The sequence below is a fragment of the Artibeus jamaicensis genome, unplaced genomic scaffold (assembly GCF_021234435.1).
Source record: "Artibeus jamaicensis isolate MK-2021 breed Jamaican fruit bat unplaced genomic scaffold, CSHL_Jam_final contig_252, whole genome shotgun sequence".
NCBI lineage: Eukaryota > Metazoa > Chordata > Mammalia > Chiroptera > Phyllostomidae > Artibeus > Artibeus jamaicensis.
In genome coordinates this window covers 1,973,593-2,000,278 of record NW_026521538.1, presented here as the reverse complement: position 1 = coordinate 2,000,278, position 26,686 = coordinate 1,973,593, and the positions used below count along the sequence as shown (strand labels likewise).

Genomic DNA, 26,686 nt, shown 5'->3' with positions numbered 1-26,686 from the left:
CAGGGCAGGAGAGCTTCAGCTTTTGCTGAACCAGATCCCATTGGAGCCAAGAGGTCCTACAGTGGAAGCTGGGCTCTTGGACAGAAGTTCCTTCTAACTTCAGGCTGCTCTCCTTCAGGAAGAGAAACCACCCTTATGGGGAACAGAAAACTACCTTCCTGGAACTTCTGCCCATGAGTTCCAGCTTTGTCTTCTGAAACAACATGACAAAATCTCTAGGCAGCTCTGTGTGGAGGTTAAAATCTCTTAGCAATTATAAGCTTGGAAGTCAAAGATCAGTTCCAAATCCCAGGTGGATGATCCTGGGTGGATCATCTAATCCAAACCCCAGTTCCCTCCCTGATTAAGTAGAGATATAATATGTTCCTCTTTGGATTATTGTGAGGATTTAATGAATTCGTGTACATGAAGCCCCAGGACAGTGCCTGGCACAGAGGAAGGGCTCAGTAAGTGGTAATAATAACACAACAACAGTTCTTTCAGGATTTCAGGACCACCTTCCTGATCTCCCTGTGCCTTTGTGTTTTCTTGCTAAGCAGCCCCAGTTCCTCAAGTCATTATTTCAAGTTCCCCAAACATCCTTTGGTGGCTCCGTCACAATGCAGCTGTGGCACAAAGGCAGGTGTTGGGCAAGAAGACTGAAAACCTGGATTAGAACATGGACAGCCTTCCTGAAGAGATGCTGGAGGGGACTATTCAATCTCCAAGTCACGCTGTGCACCTCTGCCCTCTGATGAGCCCAGCATCATGCAAAGCACTGCAGACTCACTAGTCAACAAGATATGACCCCTCCCCCAAGAGCTTAGAGTTTAGTCTACTCCATAAATTAATGGTCCGTGTATGTCCAAGCATCTAGAACTAAATTAGGAATGCCACTCCCTCAAGCATGCCCCAGGATGAGCAGAACTCTCTGCCCAGCAGTGTCGTCTTCTTTACCAGCCATCATTTGCATGTGAGGCCGTTATCCCTAACTGTGGGAAGAGAGTGTGTTTCAGGTGAGAAGACAAAGAAGAAGGTTCAAAGTTCATGATATCCCAAAGTAACAAGATGAGCACAAAACTCAGCACAAAGTACGCACTTGTCTCAGGAGGCTGAATGAAAGCTCGCAGGCCCTGGGCCTCGGTCTCTGGCCCAGCTTCCCCAAAACTTGCTCCTAATAACTCTTTTCTCTTCCTAGGACACTGTGGAAGGTACATCTGCTATGGCAAGAAGGTCAGAGCTGAGTTCACCAACTGCAGCCCCATTGAAGGCAGACTCTGAATGCTCACTGACCAGCCTGGTAGCTCTAGATAGTGCTCCACACTTGACCTCCCTCTCCTTTCTCCTTGAAAGGGAAAATAAATCCTCACTATGGAGAGAAAAGATGAGGTGGCCACATGCTTCCTCCAATGTCTTCTTTTCCTTCTTGGAAGGCATCATGTTCTTTGCTGACCAAGGGCCTTCACTCAGGCAGTTCCTCCTACCCAGCTCAGACGAGGGCCCCCTACCCCAGGGCTGTGCCTAACATATGACTGCTTGGAGCGGGGGCAAGCAGAGGTTGAAACCTAGCTCATGTTCATTTACCAGCAGCGGGCCCTGGGAGGACTGCCTCTGCCCAAAGCCAGCAAGTAGCCCTGGCCAGTGGTGAGGCTACATGAGACAAACATGGCTACCTCAGGCTCAGCCTTCAGGTGTCAACTTAGGTATCTTTTTCCAGGAAAGTCTTCTTGATTTTCCACTCCAAACAATTCATTCCTCCTGCCCCACCATTCCTTCCCAACATCCTCTTCTGTCCTTTGTAGCACGCGCTACATTTTGATTATTTGAGCATAATCTGTTTCCCACTACTCTGTGAGTAACACGAGGACAGGGCGTACTTGTGCTATTCAGCTGCATACTCAGGGCCAAGCACGGAGCCTGGCAGGCAGAAACTCGATGTACATCTGAGCTTCTACAGAGGTACGTGCTTCAGACCAGCCTTTAACGCTTCCAGACTGGGCCTCTACACTAGGTATTGCCTTCATCTAGTACACAGCAGGAAGTAAACGGCCAAGCCATCGGGTAGGCTACCCAGAGCGCCAAGAGGGTTTGGGCATCTTGCCCGACTGAGACAAGGCAGGCAGGATGCCTTCACACAGTGAGCACCATTCTCGGACCCTACTGTCAACCACCAAGGGGCCACAGGACACAAAATGACAGAACACTGTGTTCTCCTGTTGAAAGACCGTGTATCTCAGCCGTTTAAAGCACACATGTCGTCTTTTGATAAACACAGGCCTCACATACATGCCCCCACCCGAAACTCTGTCAGGCCCACTGGAGAATGACTCTAACATCAGGCAAGATTTCTGTTAAATTCCACTTTCAGTGGTTTACCTTTAAAAAACAATATATGTATTTTTTCAAATCCCAAAAGTGATTATGATACTGCATATACTTTTTCAAACTTCATATATGCCCTATCCCCAGAGATTTTTATATTCTCTTATTCTCTTCCTCTCTCCCACTGACGATCATCAGTCACAGACAAGAACAGAACACCAAGGGCCTACCGCAAAGAGCGATGTTCTAAGTCAATGCAGAACACGTAGAAGAGGCACATCGGGGAGTGCTTCTAGCCCTGAGATAGAACGGCAACATGATCTGAGTGGGAAGACCACCAGATGGAAGTTCAAGAGGGGAGGTTATTATTTCTAGTTCTGAGGCTCCTTTGTCAGGGTAATGTCCAGTAAGTTCTTAAGATCAGGAGGACACAGAAAAAGAAGGAGGTCACAACTATGAACAGTAAAAGACAGCAAAATCAAAACTATCAACAACTGAACCTAAAAGACAAAAATGTAAACAAACTAAGCAAACAACTAGAACAGAAACAGAATCACAGAAATGGAGATCACATGGAGGGTTATCAGTGGGGAGGGGGAGAGGGGAGAATGGGGGAACAGGTACAGGGAATAAGTGTAAATGGTAGGCACAAAATAGACAGGGGAAGGTTAAGAACAGCATGGGAAATGGAGAAGGCAAAAAATATATGTATGACCCATGAACATGAACTAAAGGGGGATATGCTGGTGGGAGGTGGGTGCAGGATGGATGGGGAGAAAGGAGAGAGAAAAACGGGACAATTGTAATAGCATAGTCAATAAAATATACTCAAAAAAAGAGTAGGAGGGCATTTTTCCCCAGCTGTAAAACGGGAGACTGGTCTGGGGGAATCGACAGCGAAGAAGAACACCATGACCTCTCGCACCCGAAGGTCTCCTCACTGTCTGTGGTGCGGAGACAAGAGAAACAGAGCACAGCTCTGAGAGGGACAGTGCAGCGCTTCCTCATCTGGACTAGTTCCTTCTTGCAACAGGCGACTGGCAGGGAAGGAGAAGTCGAAGTTTACGTGGGATGTGGGATGTGGGATGTCAGGCCACAACTCTCCTCCAGCGGGAGGCAGATGCATCGCCACACTTGAGAGATGGGCATGGGAGTCAGACCCACACGAGTTCTGGTCTTATTCTACCACTTGACTTGCTGGCGATGTCACATAAATTACATAATCTCTCTGAGCCTCAGTTTCCCTCAGCTGTGACAGCACAGTCATAAAGCTTGTCTCACGACATTATTATGTAGGTTAATGTAAAATGTTTAGCACAGCATCTAGAAAATGGTAAGTGAATACAGAAAGTATTTATAAGTGTTAGCTTTATTATTTTTATTACTGTTACTGTTTCCTAGTAGGAATGCAGGCAGCTGGATGGGCAGTGCAGAGGCACCTGGCAACTCTCTCATTCTCATTTCCTATCTATTGTCACAAATGACATGACCTCTGTGGCCGAGGACAAGAACAGCTGGGCAGGCCAGTGAAATGCACAGCTGCTGTGCTTTAGGAAAAGTAATACTCCAAGAGGCCCAAGTTTGGAAATGAGCTGGCAAGAGCATACAAAGTCTTGCTTGGGGGGTGGGGTGGGGGTGGAGCAGGCACTCCAAAGGAGGCCAAAGGGGCTGTAGGAGAAGAAGCAGCATGAAGGAAAAGACCCAAGCCAAAGACTTTGGGCACAGGAAGCTGGCCTTCCAGGAGAGAGGCAGGTTGTAGGTGAGCAACAGGGAGGCCAGGGAGGCCAGGGAGGCCAGGGAGAGCAGGATGTGGGCAGCAGGGGAAAGCTGGGCCACATCCTGAAGAAGGGGCAGCTGGGTAGAAAGGACCAGGCTGCCGGGCACTGATGGATGGAGAAGTCAGGAATGAATGAGGAGTGCCACTGGCTCTCCTGCTGGTTGACCTCGGGTCCCCTCCTCAAGCCCTCTGTTACTCTGACTCTGGGAGCCCCAGGATTTTGCCAGTATTCCCATCACTGCCCCCATTTACTATGCCTGGCCAAGTCCTCGTCTAGGCTGGTGGCAAAACAGGATGCAGGTTTAATCATTTCCCCTTTTCCTGGGAACTTTGGAATAAGTGCTCCATGGCTTTCTCCATGGGGAACAGGCCAAGGAGGCCCATGTGGAGCAGAAATCACCTTCCTATTCCAGTCTGAAATGCACCTGGGGTAAGCTGTCCACAGCGGCCTCCTGCCCCAGCTGCTCTTTTCTCACTCTTAGAGGACAGCTCAGCCTCAGTCCTGGCCCCTGGGCTCTCCCCCGACACAGGACCCATCGGGAATGCTGGAGGTCGGTGGTGGGGTGAACTAATCCTAGACCTAATCAGTCAGTCAGGGACCCCCAGATTCAAGTTCCAGACAGGCGCTATTATTGACATAACCCCAGGTGACATGGAGTCAACAGCAATGTCACCCACCCGGGAGGTAAGGCTGGCTGCACAGAGCCAGTGTCAGGTCACATAGTGGCAGGTCTAGGAAGGAAGGCTCCCTGACCCTACAGAGGGGTCACCATGCAGGCTGTCCTACAGGCAGCAACAACAACAACAAGGCTGCCTGCATCTGTACGAGCCTTTCCTGTGCACAACGCATTGTCATGTACATAACCTCTGACCTCCCCACATCTGTAGGAGGGGACTGGGCGAACTCTGAGGATGCAGAAGCTGAGGTGACTTGGGCAGAGTCATAGTTCCTGAGAAGCAGAGCTGGTGGGCCCACAACCCACCTCCAGCAGTCTCCTCCCTTACCCCGGAACTTCCCTTTCTGCTCTAAACGCGCACAGTTCTCCCAGCTGAGAACAATGATGAGCACTCCAGCAGCCTCACTGCTCTGGAGCCTAACAATCTCTCTCCTTTGAAGAGCTTCCCTTCCCCAAGTCCCCAGTGTTGCCAGAGCCTCCCCAGTGCTCCTATCCTTGCCTATCACATCTCCAGCCCTCCCTCTGCTTTGGCCAACCTGTCGCCCAATCCTGTGGACTTTCTACCTAAGGGGCTTCCACACCTTTTGCACTTCCACTCTGTATCTATCAACACAGACCCTTTCCCTCCAGCCTGTGCATACTGCCAGCCTTCTACTTGGCCTCCCTGCCTTCTGTCCTGCTCTGTCCCTTCCCTAGCCATCCTTTGAGTCCAGAAGCACCCCCTCAAGTCCCGGGCATTCCCCTGGTCACGTGTCCCAGTAGCTCACCATCACCTCCATACCCCTGCTCCATAGTCAGCTTGCAAGGCGCCTTTCAGGCCTATTGCCCCATCCCTGAAAAGCACACCTGCCCCTGGCCCCTCCCTTCACCCTTGCTTTATTTAGCTCAGGCTCATCCACTTCCTGAGCCCCCTCCTTCATTCCATCCTTCAAGGCTCTGCTCTCCTACATCCATAAGCACCCCGACTGTAGAAAATATGAGGAGACTGTTTCTTAATGTCTGCCTCACCCCAAGATCTGAAAAGGACAACCTCATATCCCACATGATCAGTGCCCGCCCTCCACAGCTACCTGAGCTACCTGTACCTGGGTGGTCCCGTGACCTAGATTATCCAATCCACTGGCTGCCAGAATTTGGTATTGGTGTGCTCAGCCATGGAACAAACCAAAGAATAAGGGGAGAGGGCTGGGTCTACCTAGAGGAAAGCCAAGGCAGAGGCTCAGATTAAAGCAGAGAGACTATCGGCCTCTAAAAAGACAGCCCCCAAAAGACAGTGCTGCCTCCGTTCCTGACTGCTCTCCAGCCCCAGCTCCCATGAAGGTGGGATGACTTGCCACAATCCTGCCAACGAGCCCTCTTTCCCCGAGCTAACCTGGAGGGGCCTCTGTCCCCTGTGTGGAATGCTGTCCACACCAGGCTGAGGAGCCTGGTGCCTCCGTCTGATCATCCCAAATGGAAGAGCTGTGCACTCGTCAACACGCAGGCTCTGCCAAAGGTCACTTCTTTCCTGTCTTCCCTGTATGGCCAGTGAGTGTTTCCTCCTTGGACTATAGCTCCTCGTTTAGGACTGGAGGAGCAGACAGCTTTGGGGCTGTCTGTGGGGCTTACAAGTTCTTTTCTAAAGCTGTTCTGAATCTGCACAGGGTCAGTAGGGTCCCTGCCAGGCATGTCTTGTCGCACGTGACCCCATCCTAACCAGGGTGGAGTGGACCAACGGTAGAGACATGACCTAAGCTGGGCCCATGGAACTCCCCCGGGAATCTAGAGTTTGCACTAGGAGATATGAATCCCTGTGAGTGTGGCTAGAACTGTAGCAGGAACACTTGGGACCGTGTGGGCTGAGGAAGCAGGAAGCCAGGCTGCAATGACAAGAAACAAAGAGAAAAATCTAACATGGTTTTTCCAATCCCTGCTTAAAGCAGGGCAGCAATCCTGCCATGGGGTCCTGAAACCCTCTAATAAATCACCTTTTTTGCTTAAGCTTGGTTTGGATGGTTTCTGTTACTTGCAATCAAGAGGTCTTAACACAGCTGGGATCTCCCTATGCTCCTCCAGGAATACAAAGCAGGGGCTTGACAAACAAACTTGCTGAATGAAGGAAAACTGGCCCCAGATTTTGGCTTTCTGCTGTCTGCCAAAGGCACCGCTGTGCTCTACAAATACTCCACATACAAAATGTGTAACTCAGCCCCAGGCAACTTAAATTAAATGTACTTTCCTTGCCTAAAATGCATTATATCTTCATTTCCATCTCTTCTTTGGGAAAAACCAGCACTAAAAGGAGAAGCAGGTGGAGCAGGCCAGAAGAAACAGCCCATGACAATGCAGGCTAGTAAGTCAAATCGGACCTGCAAACTCTGTTCTATCCCCTGCATGCCCCACTACAAAAAAAATCTGCCCCAAGAGTTCTGTCCTATGCCACACCTCCAGTCTACCCAAGACCAGCGTCAAAGTCTCCCGAGGTCACAAAGCTTGTAACTCTGCTGATGGGTCATTTATGCCAGAGGCCATCCCAAGGCCAGATCCACAAATCCCTAAGCTGGAAGAAACCTCAGACAGTCGTCCTGACCAGTGGTTTTCAATCTGTGTGCTCTGCAGGACCCCGAGACTTCAGCGGACCCTCCTGCGGCCCCAGTCTCCCTGGCTTCAACAGTGTAGCATCCACTTGGTTGTATATATTAAGCTACCTTGTAAGCTTGCATCTGAAAGGGTTCTGTTGGCTTAAACAATTAGCACAGAATTCCTGTTCCAGACCAACTCCTTCATCATTCACATAAGGAATCAGGGAATCATGGGTGTACGGCCATACGTACAGGTATCAAGTGGTAGAACTGGAAGAGAACTCTGACCACCTGACTCTCCCCAATGTCTCTCTCCTGAGGCTGCTCCTTCAAAAGCTCATTTGGGCCTGAGTGGGGCCAGAACTGGGGAGCGATGTGGGTGAGCACTGGCTGGAGAACACAGAGAAGACACTGAAGACAGAATGCAGCGCCCACCATCGGGCACGGAGTCTGCGGTGACCGTGGCTGCATCAGCGGAAGGGCACTGCGAAACAGCCCGAACAATATGGAGCTGTCCTGATGCTAGTCCTCCGCTATATATAGTTTCTCCCCTGAAATGACCTCACACAGCAGCAGAGCGTGTGATGTGGCAAAACTGGCTATGTGTCCCCAACTCAGGAGACGGAGAACTCTGCTCAAGAATCCGGGTGGTAGATGGGAAAGAAAGGGATCTATACAATGGGGGAGGGGGGGAGCCAGCTTCTGAGACAACTAAGGAGAAATTCCTTCCCCTGACCCCTGGGGAGGCAGAGGGGAGCAAACCTGAGACACTATGAAATGTGAATCCCAAGTCTGGGGTGCTGGAGCCCCTCCTTCCTCACAGGCTCTAGTCCTCACGGCTCACAGATGTTGGGTGGCTCTTCCCAAACCATATCAGTCATCTGCACCCCATTTGTAGGAACCAGCAGAGGCTCCCTTTGACCTAAACCCCACTTACTCTCAGGACCATCCCTACCTTGGTATATATAGCCAATGTGATTCTACTGTCAGAGAAGGAAGGAAGGAAAGGAGGGAGGGAGGGAAGAAGGGAGGAAAGAAGGGAGGAAGGTAATAACAAATGGGGAATGGGGGGTCTTTCTGGGTGGTGGGAACATAAAATTTTCTTCTTTGGGTCTTCTGGTATTGTTTATATTTTTACATGAACACATAGTACTTCTACAATAAACAACATTAACTGCTTCTCTCCAACCTTACCCTTCAAACTCTCCTCATTCACCCCCAATACCTGCCCTGTGCCGCCTCGACTCTTTCCAAAGTGTCTACACGTTGCCTTCATCTCCACTTGTCTGCACATTGTCTTGCTTGAAATGGTTTCACACCTTTGTCTTTGCTTCTTCCCCTAGACAGATGGAAAACCATCGTGGATGATAAGATATACATGTATAATATGTGCACACATGTTTGAAAGAATGAAGCAGGATAAAGTAGAAAGGGCAAAGGAAATGGAGTCAGATTTCCTGGGTCAAACACCAGTTCCATCTCTGACTTCACAGTAGCTGGACCTCCCTGAACCAGTTCCTTCAGCTGAATTCCTTATAATTGCCGATTCCCTTTCCCTAAACGATAAGAATGGGTTCTGAGCAAGCTTGCCAACCTCACAGCTTCTGAAGAAGGGATTGTTTTACCTCTAAAACTAAGGCCCCAGACCCAGCCTACAAAAGGGGCCTCCAGCTCTAGTCAGTGTGGCTCAATTGGTTGACACCCCAAACACCAAAGGTCGCAAGTTTGACTCCTAGTGGGGGCACATGCCTGGACCACAGGTTCAGTCGCCAGTTGGGGCACGTACAAGAGGCAAACAATGTTTCTCTCTCACGTTGATGCTTCTTTCCCTCTCCCTCCCTTCTCTTTCTAAAATCAACAAGCATGTCCTCAGGTAGAAAAAATAGGGGGGGCCTCCAGCCATCCATACCCAAACTAGCACCGGGTGGTGGGCTGTACTCAGGTAGGACAGGATCTGCAGACTGAAGTCTCCCCTTGGACGTGTCCTCTGGCCCAGGGCCCTGGCACAGACAAATGCCCAAGGAATGGGGCTGTCAGAAGTAGCAGGCTGATCCATCTCTGTCCAGAGCCACAGGAAAAGTGTTTGATGATCAACAACAGGCCTGGATCTCCCATGGGACACGTGTCACAGGGACTGAGCTAGGCTCAGCTTCGAGCAGGTGGGGTCGGCTGCAGATTAAAGGGCCTGATGAAACTTTTGTTCTGCCTGTTGACCACAAAAACTAGCCCATCCTGCTTCCCAGGGAGAGGGTCCAAATGACAGTACATACAGCATGTGGTGGTTTTAAAATGTCATCTGGGACCTTATAAAAAGCCATAGCAACAGTAAGTTTCAAGCCAAATGAGGCCCCCTTTCTTCTCAGCAGCCAGCCCTGGACTGGGCCATAAACAAGAATATTATGCTGGGCCAGACGAGGATGAGCCCAGACTGGGTTCTGTGAACCTGATGTGAAAGCACAGAGCAAAGAAGGGCAAACAGCAACCAGAGAAGTCAGCCTGGGGCATAAACATGGCATCAAGAGCATTGCCAGCTCCCCAGGACTGTCCCCTTAGCTCACCCTGGACCCTTGGCACTGTGTCATGGATCTGCCCACCAGGGGTGCCCAGGCAGAAATAGGTTTGGAAAAAAGGAAAACGAATCACAAAAGCTCCAGTATTATTCAGTCCATCACACTGCAAGCTCCTTGAGGAGAAGAATGGACTCTCTGCGACGTGCCACATGTACTGCAGTGCCCAGGATAAAGCAGATGCAGTAAATGTTTAGAGGCAGTTACCCACGGTGATAAAGGTACAGGCCTCAGGATACAACTACCAGGATTCAAACAGCAGTTCCTCAGCTTTCATGGGCAAGTGGTTTCCCTGGGCCCCGGTTTTCTCATTTGTAAAGTGAAGGCAATTATGCCTACCTCACAGGGCTGATGTGAAAGTTGAAAACAATGAAGCCAAACACCCAGTAGGGTGACTAACACACAGGTGACAGAAAATTAGTAAGTGGTACAGATTCCAGTAATGATGATTCCTGGAGCTGCTGTAAGGCCTCAGGAAATGAAATGCTCGGGTCACATGACCTATTGGGGGAACAGAGTGCATTCTCTAAATAACCAATATCATGTGTGATACCCCATATTACAGAGGACAGAGTGGTCTGTTTCTCAGACATGGCATACGGTGGGGGGGGGCGGGAGAGGCGGGAGAGGAGGAAGAAGGGACAAATCCATGAAGGCTGTCACCAAGTGCACTTGCTGGCACATTCAGGTGTAGTGTGAAAACTGGCAGAAGTGGACTATTTGCTAGGCATGGGTAGCAATGATGTCAGTAAACCGGCTATACCTGTTTAGAGCCCAGTGAACCTTGAAGTTGAAATTGACAGTGAGGTAGATGTTGCATGGAAGGAACCCAGGACTGAGAACCAAAAACAGTGGTCTGGAACCCAAAACCTTCCATTTCTCACGGTGTTATCCTGCACATGGTAGTTAATGTCACTGAGCCTCTCCCCTTAAATGAGGACGATCGCACCCTCAAGGAATCACGAAGGGGATTCAATGGGATGTGTACGAAGTGCCTACTGAACCACCTGCCACACAGTCACGGCTCAATACAGAGTGGTATATAATAATTATAAAACAAATGCTTTTTATTCTAGTTGCAGAGGGCTGTATATCAAGTGCGGAAAAGTGGCTCTACTGTGGATGTTTGTCACCATTTCCTGGAAGTTTACGGAGGAGGTGTTTGCAACTGACAAAGAGAAATGTGGTAGAATCCAGGCAGGAATGCGTGATGGCCCCAGAGATGTCAGCCAGGCTGAAGATGGGCCACAGCAGACCGAGGGCACTCGAGAGCTCTGACCTACCAGGCAAGTAATGTTTGCATCTGTAAGGAGACAGCCCAGAAAAGTAGCCACTGGTTGTTGCTGGAATCAGCAAGAATGTGGGGGTGTTGTAAGAGATTTGTTACTGACAAGAACTGAAGTTCCTAAGTTTTGTGAATGATTCATATTTTTAAAAATGAAGCTGGATTCAAGCCTATTTCTATAATAACATCACTCTTGGGCAACTTGCTTCCAATTTGCTTTCCTGAATGAATGACTATAATGACAAGAAAGATAGATAACCAGTCAGTATACTTGTTGGAAATTAGGTTTTGTATGTAAACTTCACCGGCCATGCTTCTCAAGTTGAGGGGCAGAGGAAGGTTGGAGACAGGTGGCTTAAATAGTGACAAGCATGGTGATAATGGTAAAAAGTAATAACTACCATTTATTGGGTATTTTACTATGTCCCAGGCACCATTATAAGGACTTTATATGTGTTTAATCATTTAATTCTCACGCCAACCCCATGCAGTAGGTACTGTTATCTGCACTTTACAGATGAGGAGTGTAAGGCTCCCAAAATTCAAAACAACTTGCCCAAGGCTAATGAGCTGGAGGAGCTGGGATAATAAAATGCAAATGGATACTACATGAATAAAATAATTGTCAAAACTGTTAGAATTACCAGCTACAAAAAGAAAACTGCATCTTATAAACATCCTCTATGAAGGATCTCAGATCTTACGAATCAAAAGAAATGCTTTCTGTACACTGACTCCAGGGGAAAGGGCAGAGGGTGGCCCAAATCAGATTTCCCAGGTTGGGCAGGGGAAGCTCCTCTCTGCCCCTCCCAACACTCTAGGCTGAACGAGAGTCAGTAGAATACAAGTCCTGAAAGAACACTGGATTTACCCTTGGTTGTCATTGACAGCCCACTGCCATTGTTCACTAAGCGTCTGCTGTGTGTGGGCATTCTTGCCGATCACTTCATACACAGCATTCCATATATATAACCCTTGAATACACTGGTCTTGCCCCCATTTTACAGAGGAGGAAACTGAGGCTCTGACCTGAGCCTTTCTTACTAGTAAGAAAGCAGCGGAGCCATTGCCTTCCACGTTCTGCCTCTCTGTCACTTATTTGTCAACAACTCTGGGTAGCTTAACACCCTAAGTCTCAGTACCCTCATCCATAAACCAGGAAAAATGATTCCTGCCCTGCCTACCTCACAGGATGGCTATGACAATCAAATGACATACTATACTTGAGAAAGCACTTTGAAAACTGTAAAAATGCTGAGCAGAGCAAAGGATTGTTAGTCTTATTAATTACAAAGAGTGACACCTGATCCTGCAAGTGCTTTGCTAATGTGACTCTGTTGCCTCCTTTCCCTTAGGAATTTGGGAGTAATTCCAAGTCTGCAGAGCCAGGGCACTCTTTTCAAGTCCCTGGCATCTGGGAGTTGGAAAGCAGAGGTTCATTCTGGGAGAAGGAGGAGAAAACAACGATGTTTGCATTCTACTTGTGTTTCTCTTTAGGAACACAATCTTGGCTGAGATTCTACCGCTCCTAGGACACTTAGCCTTCAAATAACATTCAATGCATATTTATTGAGCGCCTACTACGTGGCAGGTATATGTGGCCCCTAGATGTGCAGGCTGGGATCTAGGGGCTGGGAAATTGAAGGGGGAGGTGATAGCAGTGGAAGGGGAAGGGAGTGCTTACTGTCCTTGAAGCTCTCTCTATGGACTTCACAGGTGACCTCCCAGATTCTTGTCATGGGAGGTGGAGGAGAGAGCTCACAGCACAGTGGGACCCTCACCGGAATTGAGTCAAAGTACTTAAGCTGAGTTCCAGCTCTGCATCTTCTCAGCATCAAGACCACTAGCTTTCCCAAATGGGAAATGGGCAAAAATGTTCCCATGGGCAAAATGAGGAGAATGAAATAAGGTGATTGTCGGAATAGATCTAGCATGTTGTACCAAGGCATTCAATAATAAATGCCTATTTAAAAAACATTTACATTCTAGCGAAAATAAACTACAGGGGCCACCAGCTCTGAAATCAGACCACATGGGTTCCAGTCCTGGCTCTGTTGTTTACAGCTGTGTGACCTTGGGCAGGAGATGTCACCTGCCTAAGGTTTGACTTCCTCATCTATAAAATGATAACAGTAGTATTCATCTATAGGGTGGTTGTGAGGACTGACGAAGATACTGCACAGTGATGTTTCTGGCACCTGGTACACACCCAGCAAAGGAGAGCTGTTGCTATTGCATCTCTTCAAGCCCTAATCACAACAAAACTCCAAGTCCACAGGCTTGACTAGATCCGGGCTGCCTGGGGACTGGCTGGCTGCCTACCTACCTAGGTTTAAGTTCTGGTGCCAGCCTCCCAGGGAAGACAGGTAAAAACGAGGCCATCCTTGTCCCCCACTCTTGAGAGTAGGGGGACTTCTTTCTCCACTACCCTGCAGAAAGAAGGTGCTCCAGCCTCTTTTCCTGGCAGGTTCCTCTTACCAAGGCGCTGAGGAGGTGGGGCTGGTCAGAGGTGTGGGTACACACTGAGCTCAGTCCCCCTTCCTTGTGGGTTCAGAAAGCAGAGAGCCTTGTCCCGAGCAATTCGGAGTGAAGCACATGGCCTCATGCAGCAGACAAGTGCCATGCTGGCGCATCACTGTCACATGCTGTGCCGTGCACTCACCCCACATCCTCTGGATGAACCACAGTCCTGCAACTCTCGTGTACAAAAAGAAGCTGAAACAGGGGCGCTCAGACTAAGAGAGCATTAACCTTCTTTAGGAGCCAGATAAATGGTAATATAGAAATGCTCTGCTTAATTGAAGACATTCATCCATCCATCCGTCTGTCCATCCACCCACCCTAACCATTGACTGCATAGTTAGAAACCAAATTCTGCCCCGGCTGGTGTAGTTCAATGGATTGAACACAGGCTGAGAAACAAAGGGTTGGTGGTTCGATTCCCAGTCCAGGGCGCATGCCTGGGTTGCAGGCCTCCCCAGTGGAGGCCACGTGAGAGGCAACCACATACTGACGTTTCTTTCTCTATCTCTCTTTTTCCCTCCCTTTCCCTGTCTCTAAAAATAAATAATCTTTAAAAAAATAAAATATTAAAAAAAAAAAGAAACCGAATTCTGACTGACCAGAAAAACGTCACAGATTCTTGCCACCCAAGTGCCTGTGTTTGCCTCTGTGGGGCACCCATCGGGCTTCCCTCCGAGCCCACCCACTCCTTCCCTAGGCACAGCTCTAAGAAGCTCAAGAAATTAGAGGGGCTGCTCTTGGAGCCTAGCAGATAGGGTCTCAAGAAGTAACTACTTTGTTGATACCACTTCACACCCATTAAAATGGCTACGATAAAAAAAAAAAGCAAACAAACAAAAAACCATAAAATAGTAAGTATCGGCAAGGATGTGAAGAAATGGGTACCCTGGTGCCCTGCTGGTGGGAATGTAGAATGGTGTGGCTGCTGAAGAAAACTGCTTACTGTTTTCCTCAGAAGTTAAGATACGATCCAGCATTCCACTTTGAAGCACACACCCAAAAGAACAGAAAGTAAGGTCTCAAAAAGATATTTGTACATTCGTGTTCATGGCAGCATCATTCACAACAGCCAAAAAGAGGAAACAACCTCAGTGTCTTACAATGGATGACAGATGAGCAAAACACTGTATACACACACAATGGAGTATTATTTGGTCCTAAAACAGGACATTCTGACACATGCCACAACATGCATGAAACTTGAAGACATTATGCTGAGTGAAATAAGCCAGTCACAGAAGAACAAATGCTGTATGATTCCAGTTACATAAGTACCTAAAGTAGTCACACTCATAAAGACAGAAAGCTGAATGATGGTTGCCAAGAGCTAAGAGAAGAGGAGAATGGAGAGGTACTGTTTAGTGGGTACAAAGGTTCAGTATGGGAAAACAAAACCAGTTCTGGAGATGGATGGTTGTGATGGTAGCACAACAGTACTTAATGCACTTAATGTTACAGAAGTGTACACTTACAAGTGATTAAAATGGTAAAATTTATGGTATGTATATTTAAACACAATTTTAATGGGGGAAGGAGTGACCAGGGAGAAAACGGCAACAAGTATAGGTAGAAACATGAACCCCAAAAGCACAGCAGCAGGGCACCACTTGGTCTGGGGCCCACTGCCCTAGAGTCTCAGAAGCCCAAAGGCCTCACGCTGTCACAAGCACAACACCCATCAGGCGGGGCCGCTCTTCTCCATCAGAGCCAGGAACAGGACTCAAGCAGCCGTCTCACAAGGCTGCTGCCCTGGACCTGGAGGTAGGTCCTCTGAACAGGCTCTCCAGGTAATGTCCTTCTGCCTGCCACCAGTTCACCCCTCCTCCGCCCTCTTTCAGACATAAAGACTTCTGAGAGAAAGAAGCTCTGCGGTCCCCACCTACACCGAACAAGCGCTTTGTACATACAGGTGCGAACCCAACACTGTCAGGTTGCAAAGAGAAGTCATTTGTGCTCAGCATACTTTGCTTGGAAGCATATTATCCATCTCAGAAGATTCCCATCCAAAACAGTTTTTAAACATTTACAGTTTTGCCCTTTAAAAAAACAGTAAGCTTCAGTGATATGGTGTGTGTGTCGGGGGGGGGGGGGGGTTGGAAATCACTGGCTATGGTTTTGTGTGTAAAAATTCTATAGCTTTGAGAACTAGAAACTTTATAAGTTCACAAAGTCTCTTTTCATCCAGGATCTCACTTGATTCTTACGACTTCTCTGGGAGGTCACGGCAGGGTCACAGTCATCCCATTGTACAAATGGGGAAACTGAGTTCAGAGAGAGATCAAGAGGCTTGTCCAAAGTAACACCATTAGGAAGGAGCAGAGAACAAAGGCCGTATTTCCCATCAATGCCAGATGAGGTTCCAGGTTGGGATCTCATATACCAGCAGACTGTGCAGCCCTGAAAGGAATTTCTAAAACAGTGTCAGCTTATTTTATCCCCATAACATCTCTCTGAAGTCAACAGAAGATACTATCATCTTTTTATTTATTAAACAGAGCATCACCTGAGCACAAACAAATGACTGGCCCAAGATCACCACCCAAACAAGTGGCAAAGAGACTAGACCTCCTCCTCCTCCCTTTTCAGTACATTTGACCTTGACCACTTCCCTACAATGTCTTGGCCTCAGCACACTTGAAACTTAAAGGAGCCCAGGCAGTTTTTATATAGGTTGTACCACATTTTTGTGAACTCGGCAGGGAGTAGAGATACCTTTATTCTCTCTTTTTTTTAATAGCTGGAAAAGAAAAAAGAGGTTAAAGAAATCTTTACGTTCCTTTTCAGTTCTAAAATTCTATGATTCTAAAAATTCCCCAACAAGTCAATGGGGTAGAGCGGTCTGGAATCCACATTACCCTCCCCCCTGCCTCAGTCTGTTAGACCACCCCATCCCTTCCCCTTGAGTCTGTGACTACAAATACCATGCAGAGCTGGGACGGGTGATGCTCTTACGTAAATATACACATAAAAAGACTAGCAAGTGCTACTCCCTGGCTAGGACCCTACCAGAGGGCTTCACTCAGCTCACCTGCTTCAGCCTTGGTATCTTCTAGCAGGAGGCTCTCAAACCACAGGAAATTATATCCCAGGCATTTGAGACCTTCCCCAGGCCTTGGGTGAGAGAGAAACCAGTCCCAGGAACAAAACGCCACTCTAAGGTTGCAGTTCAGTCTCTTCATCAGATACTTGCCCTAACACCCATTTAAGACGGGAACACAATCAGGTCTTCTCATTCCTGTTTTTCTGCAAACTCACCAGCTCTGTCAGACACACTAATTTCACCCAACAATATTAGGCACCCACTATATGCCAGGCACTGCTCTAGGTACGAGGGAGTGAGTAAATAAAAATCTCTGGCCACATGCAGTAGGGGAGACAGCCGATGTCAGATGATGGTAGTAAGTGCCATAAAAAAAAATAGGGAAGGGTGGTAGATAATGTTGAGGAGGAGAGTGGCGGAGGGAAGGGGGTCCATTTCAAAAAGGATGGCCTATAAGGACTTAACTGAAAAGGAATGTTTGAGGAGACCTGGAGGAGAAGGAGGGAGGAATCCAATCGGATATCAGGGGCTGGAATGAAATGAAGAGCAAGAGATGGCTTAAGACAGTTAAGCTGTTGGAAGGCACATCATATCTTGTAGACCAACACAAGGACTTTGACTGAGATGAGGAGCAAAGGAGTAACAAAATATGACTTAAACGATTTACAGCACCACTCCCTGCTGTGCTGAAAATAGTCTTTCGGGAGACAAGGGAGGAAGTAGCAAGGTCAGCTAAGAGGCCGATGGTAGCTTAAACCAGGGTGAAAGTGGTGAAAATGGCAAGATGCAGGTTCTGGATATATTTAAGGCAAAGACAACAAAATCTATTGATTCAGCGGATGTGGGATGTGAGAGAAAGGCAGAAGTCAGGGCTCAGACGCCTGGAAAGATGAAATCACTAGTAACTGAGATCGGCAAGTCTGGAAAGGGCAGGGGTGGGAAGGAGAACTTATTTAGTTTCGGGCATGTTAAACTGAGAAGCCTTTTAGATACTGGATGTGTTGAGTAGGCAGCAGAATATGTAAGGAGAGGATGGGCTGAAACGATAAATGTGAGCATCTCCAGCATATATAATAATACATCATTGTAAAATAATCATACAGGATTTTCATGTATGAACACACTTAATTTGCATGACTATATATTTAATATCTGTCCCCCTAAACTGTAAGCTCCATGTGGCCAAGGACCAGATCTGCTCACAGCCAGCAAGATGCCTGGCACTCAGTAAATATTTACTGAGCAAATGGAGAGATTGCCCAATTACTCTCTCAAGAATAGCCACAGCAGCCTACACAATGAGAGGCTGACTTGCAGCCAAGCCCAACTAACCCAAAACAGGACCCTGGGTCTGTCCACCCCAAGCCTGAGATTCCAGAATGTAAGTGGATATGCCTGGCACCTCAGAGAGTCAGATATCTGGGTTTCAGCCCTGCCACATTCTCAAAGGGTGGAGCTGGGCAAGAGATTGGCCTGTTCTACCACCTCTATTTCATCCAGGGGTGGCCAAAGGAGGGGCAGCCTCACCCACTCACTTCTTGGTCAGAGACATTGATCTACCTAGGGTATATACATATGGGGTAGCAGGAGCCCCCCCCAAAAAAGAGTAAATCCCCAAGTATTCTCTGAAGTATATAAGGGCCACTCCACATGAAGGGAAGAACAAAGACCACTAGGTTTGCATTAACAGTTAAAAAAAATAAAGTTATAACCACAAGACTTGATGAGATGAGAAGACCACCTAATTCTTCTAGCTAATCCAACACTGCCTGACCAGTGGGTGTTATATCTCTGCTTCATCCATCAAGTGACAAGGAAGAGAGAACTAAGGACAAAGGGTGACAAGGCATAAGATTTCAACTCAATAACTTTCCAGTTTTGAATACTTGCCTTTGTGAAGATGATTCCAATGGCTCTAAGGATGTAGTATAAACCCTTCCCTTTCTAAGATGTTGAAAGTGTGACCCAGTGAGGTTTGATGATTTGTCCAGGGTTATCCAACCATGGGCCTAGGACTACAGCATAGATGCTAGCTCTCTGTGAGGCCTGCTTCCATTACACCAGTGACCAAGGAAATGCAGGAGTTACAGTGGGAGCTAGGGAGTTTTAGGCATTAGCGTTACAACATAAAATTGTGTCCTTGTCAACGGGTGAGCAGCAGATGTTACAGGAATGCCAGGTGCGCACTGAGTTAAGAAGGATTTCTTCCCTTATACCAAACTTGTCATTTTACAGAGTGAGTTCCCCCTGGCTTTGGATATTATTAATAAAGCTACTCATAGTGAGACCCACAGAATTGCAAAAAAAAAAAAAAAAAAAAACAATGATGCACTACGAGGTAAACATGCAGATGTATAACTCAGTAAAATGTTTACATGAAAAATTTAGATGGTAAGATGAAGTTGGGTCAGCTTTCTCAAATCAACAATTATAGAGTGTATCCTCTGCACAAGCCACTGTGCCTAGTGCTGAGTATATGTATGTGTGTGCGTGGATGGTTATATGAGTGAGAAAGACACACATGTGGAAAAGACAGAACCCAAGTCTTCAAGGCTTGCAATGTAATTGCTGATATAAGTCTGTAAACATCAAAGAAAGGACTAATAATATGTAGTATATAATTGTTAATTAAGTGGTGCAATGTGTCTGAAGAAGTTCTCAGCCCTGGGTGGTGTAGTTCAGTGGATTAAGCACCCGCCTGTGAACCAAAGGGTCACCCATTCAATTCCCAGTCAGGGCACATGCCCGGGTTGCAGGCCAGGTCCCCAGTGGGGGCCCTGTCAGAGGCAACCAGACACTGATGTTTCTCTCCCTCTCTTTCTCCCTCCCTCCCTGTCTCTAAAAACAAATAAAAATCTTTTTTTATAAAAAAGAAGAAGCAATCAAGTCCATTGGGGTGGGGGTGAAATTGTCAGGCAAGGTTCTTTTTAAAAAATATTGGATTTGAGGTGGACCTTGAAGGGAAGAAAGGCTCTTCATATGCAGGGGGAAAAAGCATCAGCAAACACTGGTGGCCTGTTGTCAGGGAAGAGAAAGAAACCATGCCTTAAAAAGAAGGACTAGACCCAACTTGAACAGTCTGGAGAGTTAAACTTCTTGTAGACATAGGGAAGGACTTTTTGCAAAATTTTTTTCTGAACACAGAACTATATGGTTTAGACCAGGTTAATTTAACAAATGTCTTTTGGGGGGCCTACCGCGTACAGGCACTGAATGAATGACTGAAGATGAACTTGCCTTTGGTGGGGAACTAATGTCAGCCTGGGAGATGAGTTGCACTTGAGGTGACAAGGACGTGAAGTAAAGTAGAGAGGGGCAGGTTTATAAGACCTGCTGAAGGAAGAAACAGTAGGTCCCAGTGACTGACTGGCTGGGAGACAGAGACCTGGAAGCTTCTGGGAGTCAGCAGAGAGAAGTCTTCAACATATGAAGTTAGGCGGCTGCAAGAATGGAAGAGCAAAGGGAAACTGGCTGAAGGGGAGAAATGCAGAGCTTGATTTTAGAAGTGCTAAATCTGAGGACAACTACATCAGAGTGTCCAGTGGGTATTTTAGAGATATGAGTCTAACGTTTGAGAGAAAATAGTTGAAGATCCAGTATAGGGGTCTTCCTAATGGACAGAGTTGTGGAACTGAGTAAGATTTCTCTGGGAGGGACTATAATGAGAGAAAGAAACAGACTGTCAAACTGACCCAGAGTATGTCCACACCCAGGAGTGATCTGAGCAAAAAACCAGGATAGTCTAATGCCAAAAAGGGAAGGGGAGAGTTTCAAGTAGGAGATGGTTGTCAACAGTGATAAATGCGACAAAATCAATTATGTGAACTGAGTACATAAATAATAAATATTTGTGGAATGAATGTATGAATGAATGGAAGAAAGCCCTTGGCTTTGAAAATCAACTTTCCTCAGTCAGAATGGCCAGGGTTGCCAAGAGGATTTCAATGTTAAATTTTGCCTACCCCCCCCATAAAAAACACATTTCTTCTTCCACAAGTCATCCTGTCCACCATACAGACATCCTTCCCTGTTTCCCTCACCCTCCTTCCCAGTTTCCGCATCGTCCCAACACACCTTTGGTGTTAAAGGAGACAGGAAACTCCAACTAGAGTTTCCACTTCATTAACCACTCTGCCTGTGGCTCCTCTTACACAAAGGGATATGTGGCAATTGGGTGGAAAAGGAGATTGTGTTCTAGCCCCAGTTGTACTACTAACTAGCTGTGTGGGTTTGGGCAAGTTGCTCAACGTCTCTGGATATAGGCTTTTTCATAGATAGGAGGAGATAGGTTCTATTTGGACTCTAGACAAGTTTAAAGGTGTCTTTCAGCTCAAACGGCCACGATTTTATCATTCTCAGAAGGTCCTTGCAACATCCTCAGAGAAGGAAGTTAAGTACTAGACCTGGAGAAACGACCGTCAGCTCTCTTCCCAGGGCGAAGTGCCAGGATAGGAGTGTACCAAGAAAGTGAGACGGCGCTGCCCGGCCCTCGCGGATCACCAAGTGAGCAGATCCCATTCCCGTGGCTGGGAAAGATCCCAAAAACCCGAGGGCGATTCCCACCCCACACCCCACTTTTCCGAGACTCCCAGAAGGCAAGGAGGCTCTAAAACGCCCTGCGGGAAAAATAAAGATTTCTTTCCCAGAGTCCTGCGGTGCTTCAGCAAGTCGGATTCCGGCAGACACGATCTGCAGCCGGATAATGACACAGACAGTCTTTTGGAAGGACCGACTGTTCTCGCCTCGCTCGCTCCGAGTTCTGGGGACGGTCGGACGCCCGCGCTGTGTCCCAACCGGCCGGCATCCGACCCCGGCCCGGCTGCCAAGCCAGCGGCGCCCTTGCCCCAGCCCTCCTCCCCTCCGCCGGCCCCGCTGCGGTCTGCAAACATTTCCTGCCCCCGCCCCCACTCCCACCCGGAGCTTCCCAGTTGGAGCGAGTTGAGCTCGAAGCCGGGTCAGCGCTCCCAGTTGCCCCAACTCGGCTTCCCCAGCCACCAGGGATAGGGAGGGGGCCCCTCGTCTGGCTCGGGAGCAACCTTCGGGGAAAGCCAGGCGCCCGGAGCCGTGGGAGGTCGTTCGGGAAACCTAGGACTTGGGCAAGGAGGGGGACAACTGGCAGGGCGCCCGTAGCCCCGCTCCCTTCCCCGCTGTTACCTGCTCGCTTGCGGGGGTGTCCCGGGGCGACCGGCCTCTCCCGGCGCTGTCTCCCCACGCAGTTGCCCATGCTGGCTCCTCAGCCGGCCCCCATGCACCAGAGGCGGCGAGCTGGTCAACTGCTCCGCGCTCCTACCCCGGACGGCGGCGTCCGGGGTCAACGGCTCCTGCCGCCCCTCATCGATTGCTCCCCGATCTCCCCCGGGGGCTCGCTCTACCCCAGCGCCGGCTTCGCCACAAACTTTGCGGTTGCGGGTGAGGGGAGAGAGGGAGGTGGCCGACTCCCCAACACAGTCCCAGGTGGCCGGGCCAGGGGGGCCCGCGACAGTGCCCGGCCAGAAAGCAGCTCCACTGAAGGGGCGGAGAGAGGGGGCGGGCACCGCCACAGCTACACCCGGCTAGCTCAAGACTACCAGCTGGGGCCAGCCCCTCGGAGCCTGTCACTCACCTGCCTAACCCCGCCCCAGCCCAGCCCCGCTCGTAGTCGCCGGCCCGCGGTGCCCGCGCCGCCACCACCCGCCGCAGGTGCGCATGTGACCGTCGGCACCGCCCCCTCGGGCAGGCCTGATTTTTTCATTGGTTTTCCCTAGGGTGCGTACCGCCCCTCGGCCCCACCCAGCCAGGTGCCCGCCCCGCCACCCGTTTCCGGGGTAGCCGGGCCAGAAATCACTTGCACTCAATGGCCCCCGGCTGCATGCCCAGAAGTGGCCTTCCTTCCCCGCGCCACAACGCCGACTCCAGGCCCCGCCCCTCGGGGAAAGAACTGTCCCACTCCTCCCTGAAACTGCCTTGCCAGGAGCCGGCACAGCACGTGATCCAGGGAGCGCCCCGCCCCCTCAATCCTCGCCAGAAGATTGGTTCAGTAGGCGCGTGCGCCGAGAGGCCTGTTCCGAGCCACAGCCCACTTCCCCTCCCACGGTCTCCTTTTCGCGTCATGGCGGCGGCCGCCGCCGATCTGGAGGCGGTGGCGCCCACGGGCGCCCTGTGGGGCCTCGTGTACGACTTCGTCATGGGTCAGCAGGAAGGCCCCGCTGACCAAGTGGCTGCAGGTACGCCAGACGTCGCCGCGCGGCTTCCTCTTGGGGGCCGACCGAAGGGAGCGGCCTCAGCACTGTGGCGGAGCGGGATGGGAGTGAGGGACAGCGGTGTCTTTGAGAGATTGGTCCGAGTCAGGTTGTGAGCATCGTGTACTTAGGAACCGTAACAAACTGATAGTCCCTTGCATCTTCCTTAAAGTGCCTTTACTCCCCTCATCTTTTATAGCCACCTTGTGCGCCGGCCCGGCTTAGGAGAGGTATTACTACTTCACACGTAAGGAAATAGGCCCAGAGACTCGCAGATCAGACAGCCGGGGGAACCAGGACTCGGACCCAGATACTCCAGTTTAGACTGTGGTGCTTACGCCGTGAAAGCATGTCGTTTCTGGGAGATTGACAGGAGAAGAAGCATATTCTGGAGCATCGGCTCCAGTCGCGTGGCATGTTGGGAGTGGCCGGGCGGCCAGATCCCTGGCTGTAATTGGAGAGAGGGGAGAAGCCAGCCTGAGGGAGTTTGAGTTGTTCTGCGTATCCTCCTTAAGGCTTTTCCTCCGTTTCGTGGTAAAGTTCTTGATTAATTTGCTTCATGACTTTTTCATGTGGTATTTGTTTTTATCCTTTTCCCAGATCTCCAATTTCCTGCTTTTGACCAGTTCAAGGATCTCTTAGTTCAGACAGCTTAGCTAAGATTTAAATAAATAAAAGAAATTCCCGATTTCCTTGGAATTCTGAGACATCACTCTCTTAGGAAAAAAAAATAAGTTTTTTAATGTTAGGAGGCTTTCGGATCTCGTGTTAAGTAATAGAATACAAAATAATCTCATGAAAACATGAGTTTTGTCTATTTTTAGAAATTTCTCATGCTTGGAGAAAAGTAAAGGATGAACTTCTCTTCAAAATTGAACATATTAACTTTTAGAATATGTGGTAAATTAATATAGTGAATTTTCAGGAAGTATAATGCTTTGATCCTTAGCAATTCCACTTTATTCATTTCATAATTATTGAACACGTATTACTCTCCAAACAGATGCAAAGCAACAGGAATATAAATACAAATTAGGTATGTGCCCATCACTACATGAAAAGGACTATGAGAGGCCCATGCAAAATTTCATGGAAGCATCAAGGAGCAGATGCCTGATGCTGCCATTCCACTAAGTTTACCTTTTTTTTTTTTAAGTTTAACTTCTTACAGCATCAGGAAGTATAGTGTTTTATCAGTGCTTATAGTGATCAAGTACACTGCATTACCAATGTCATTTTCCCCAGTGTTTTATGAAAATTTTCAAACTTACTGCAAAGTCTAAAGAATTTCATAAGAAACCCACATACACACCATCTAGAGCCTACCATTTTAATATCACTTGCTGTATCACATATTTATCCATCCATTTAAATTGTGGCTATCAGTAAACTTCCCCCTAAATATTTTGCTGTCATATTATTAACTAGATTTGTTTACAGTTTATTTTGGTGTAGAATTTATATCCCATTAAGTGTACAAATTTTAAGTGTATGTTTACTAATTTTGAAAAATGTGTATACCTACCCCTACCAAGATAAAGAACATTGCTAAATCAGTGTTATTTCACTGATTCAAATGTGAACAAATGATACAAATCAGTGTTATTTCACTGATACAAATGTGAACTATTCTTTCACATTTATATATTATGAGCACAATAATTTTGAATCTTTCAAATTCAGAACACAAGACACGAATAAGGAATGCCATTTCTTATAAATATCTTTGTAAAATTTATATTTGTTTGCCTGAAGTAAATGGCCTAAGTTATTGTATAGTTTAAATTTAATTCAGCTCAGGTAAGGCTGTAACACCAGCCCTGTTGTAATTTAACTCTTCCAAGAAAGGAGGTTGGTAGTAACAGATGAGTAACGGGTAGTAACATGAGGTTGAAAGGTTTGGTGGGGTTGGATTATGTATAACCTTGGATTGCAGGCAGAGGGATGTAAATGATCTATTGTAGGTAATAGGAGTCATTGTAGATCCTTGAGCAAGGGAGTCATATAATGAAAGTTAATTTGAGAAAGATTAAATTGATATTCTCAGTCCTAGATCACAGCTTTAGTTAAGGTTGTTGAAGACTGACAGTTTTGAAGTGTCCTGAGAATCAAATGTGCTTTCTAATCCTCCATCCCAAATCAAGCTTTGTCAGTGCGAAGATGCGAAGAAACCAGCATCTATTCAGCCATACTACAGCAGCAGCCTCACCAACAAGTTATAGACGCAGAAGGAACACCCTCTGATCACAAATTCAGCCACTACCAACTTTGTTCTTTACCTGGGTTCTGATGAAAGTGTCAAATACAAAGGTGTAAGCAATGGAAGAGAAATGTTCTGGCAGTCTAAGGGTTAAAGGCTTCTCAGCCAGGCATTCTGGGGCTGCCACTACCTGGCCCCAGTCTTTACTCTCACCAGTCCTCTCCTGGACCTTTAGTTCCATGCAGCCACCTTGATTTGCTATTCCCTGAGTGCTTTCCTTCCCAGTTCCCTCCACTAGCTCTGTCTAATCAAAGTTAGACCTAGCAGTGGAGGCCCAGTTTGAGTGCTCACTGACTACCCCCTAAGAGTTTCCTGAGTACTCCAGCCAGACATCATCTCACACTTCATAATCTCCGTGGTACTTACTTCTCAACCACTCGTATATTTATTAGCAGACATGCTTAAGTAGCTATTTCTGTACACATCTCCACGTCTTACCCTCCTATTCCTACCACCAGAGTTACCTGGAGACTGGCATATGAGGGAGGACCCCTCATATGTTTACATGTTTAAACTTCAGTCACCTTCAAAGTACTCTCCATTTGATTCAATACACCCATCGAGAGGTTTTTTTTTCCACTGCTCAGAATGGTTTTAGAACTCATCAGTTTTGATGCCTTTTAGTGCTTCTGCCGTTCCACCTCTTCCCCATTAGTAACTGATTTCCTTTGAGGGCTTTTTTCCTAGAGAGGGAAGAGTCACTTGCTGGGGGTGAGATCAAGTGATAGGGAGGGTGGGGCATGGGGGTCATGCCATTTTTGGTCAAAAACTGCTGACCACTTAAAAGTGCTGTGTGGGCAGATATATTATCATGAAATGGATAAATACATCGAAAGTGTCTTCAAAAAATTTTACTGAAGTCGAGTACAGCCTCTCACAGCAATGCCAACTGGTATACTGATATAGATGGGTTCCTAGAACACTCATCTAGCTGGGGAAGCCTGTACTACAAGAGGCCTGCCCTCCAGAAGATAATTCCTGGGGTTTTTTTTTTGGGGGGGGGCCTCCCTCATAAGTAGATGTGCTGTAAAAAAAAAACTACCTAAGTTAATGGAAATAGGAAAAGGGAGAATTTGTGGAATTTGAGGCCTAACTAGTTGTAGGGCTTGACAGAGAGGGAGAACTTGTGATGACCCCAAGTTTTTGAGCCTGAGAATGAGCAAAGGAGAAGTTTTTTTTTGTTCAAAAAAATGGAATTGGGAATGGAGCTGGTTTTGAAGAGTGATTTTTGAACATGTTGAATTTACAGGTGATGGATATAAATTTTCTTATTTGGATTTTTCTTAATTTCAGTCTTTATTATATTGTACTGTCCCACATTTGTGATTCTTTGAGAAGACCAGTATTCCTGAATCAGAATATTGTTAGATTATTAAAAAACAGTGAACAATAGTTCTGAGACATATGTGACATCCTCAGCAGAAAGGACAGTTGGAGAGCTTAATTGGAACTGAGTCCTGATTGGGATTTTTCTTTC

At 47.7% G+C, this 26,686-nt stretch overlaps 2 protein-coding genes across 5 annotated transcripts in view; one reads left to right on the top strand and one right to left on the bottom strand.

Moving 5' to 3' along the window:
* Nucleotides 1-22,489, bottom strand: part of UBTD1 (ubiquitin domain containing 1) — a 55,430-nt gene extending 32,941 nt beyond the window's left edge. The window contains exon 1 of the mRNA XM_037138948.2: nt 21,886-22,489. Within this exon, the coding sequence (XP_036994843.1) occupies nt 21,886-21,955 (70 nt within the window). The 5' untranslated portion in view covers nt 21,956-22,489. The remainder of the gene's footprint in view (nt 1-21,885) is intronic.
* A 293-nt stretch (nt 22,490-22,782) lies between these two features.
* The window catches only part of MMS19 (MMS19 homolog, cytosolic iron-sulfur assembly component), a 28,203-nt gene continuing 24,299 nt past the window's right edge, over nt 22,783-26,686 (top strand). For 3 of the 4 annotated variants that reach the window (XM_037138942.2, XM_037138940.2, XM_037138939.2), the window contains exon 1: nt 22,783-22,934. In XM_037138942.2, coding sequence (XP_036994837.2) covers nt 22,820-22,934 — 115 coding nt within the window. In that variant the 5' untranslated portion in view covers nt 22,783-22,819. The remainder of the gene's footprint in view (nt 22,935-26,686) is intronic. The other variant, XM_037138941.2, reaches the window with a different exon arrangement.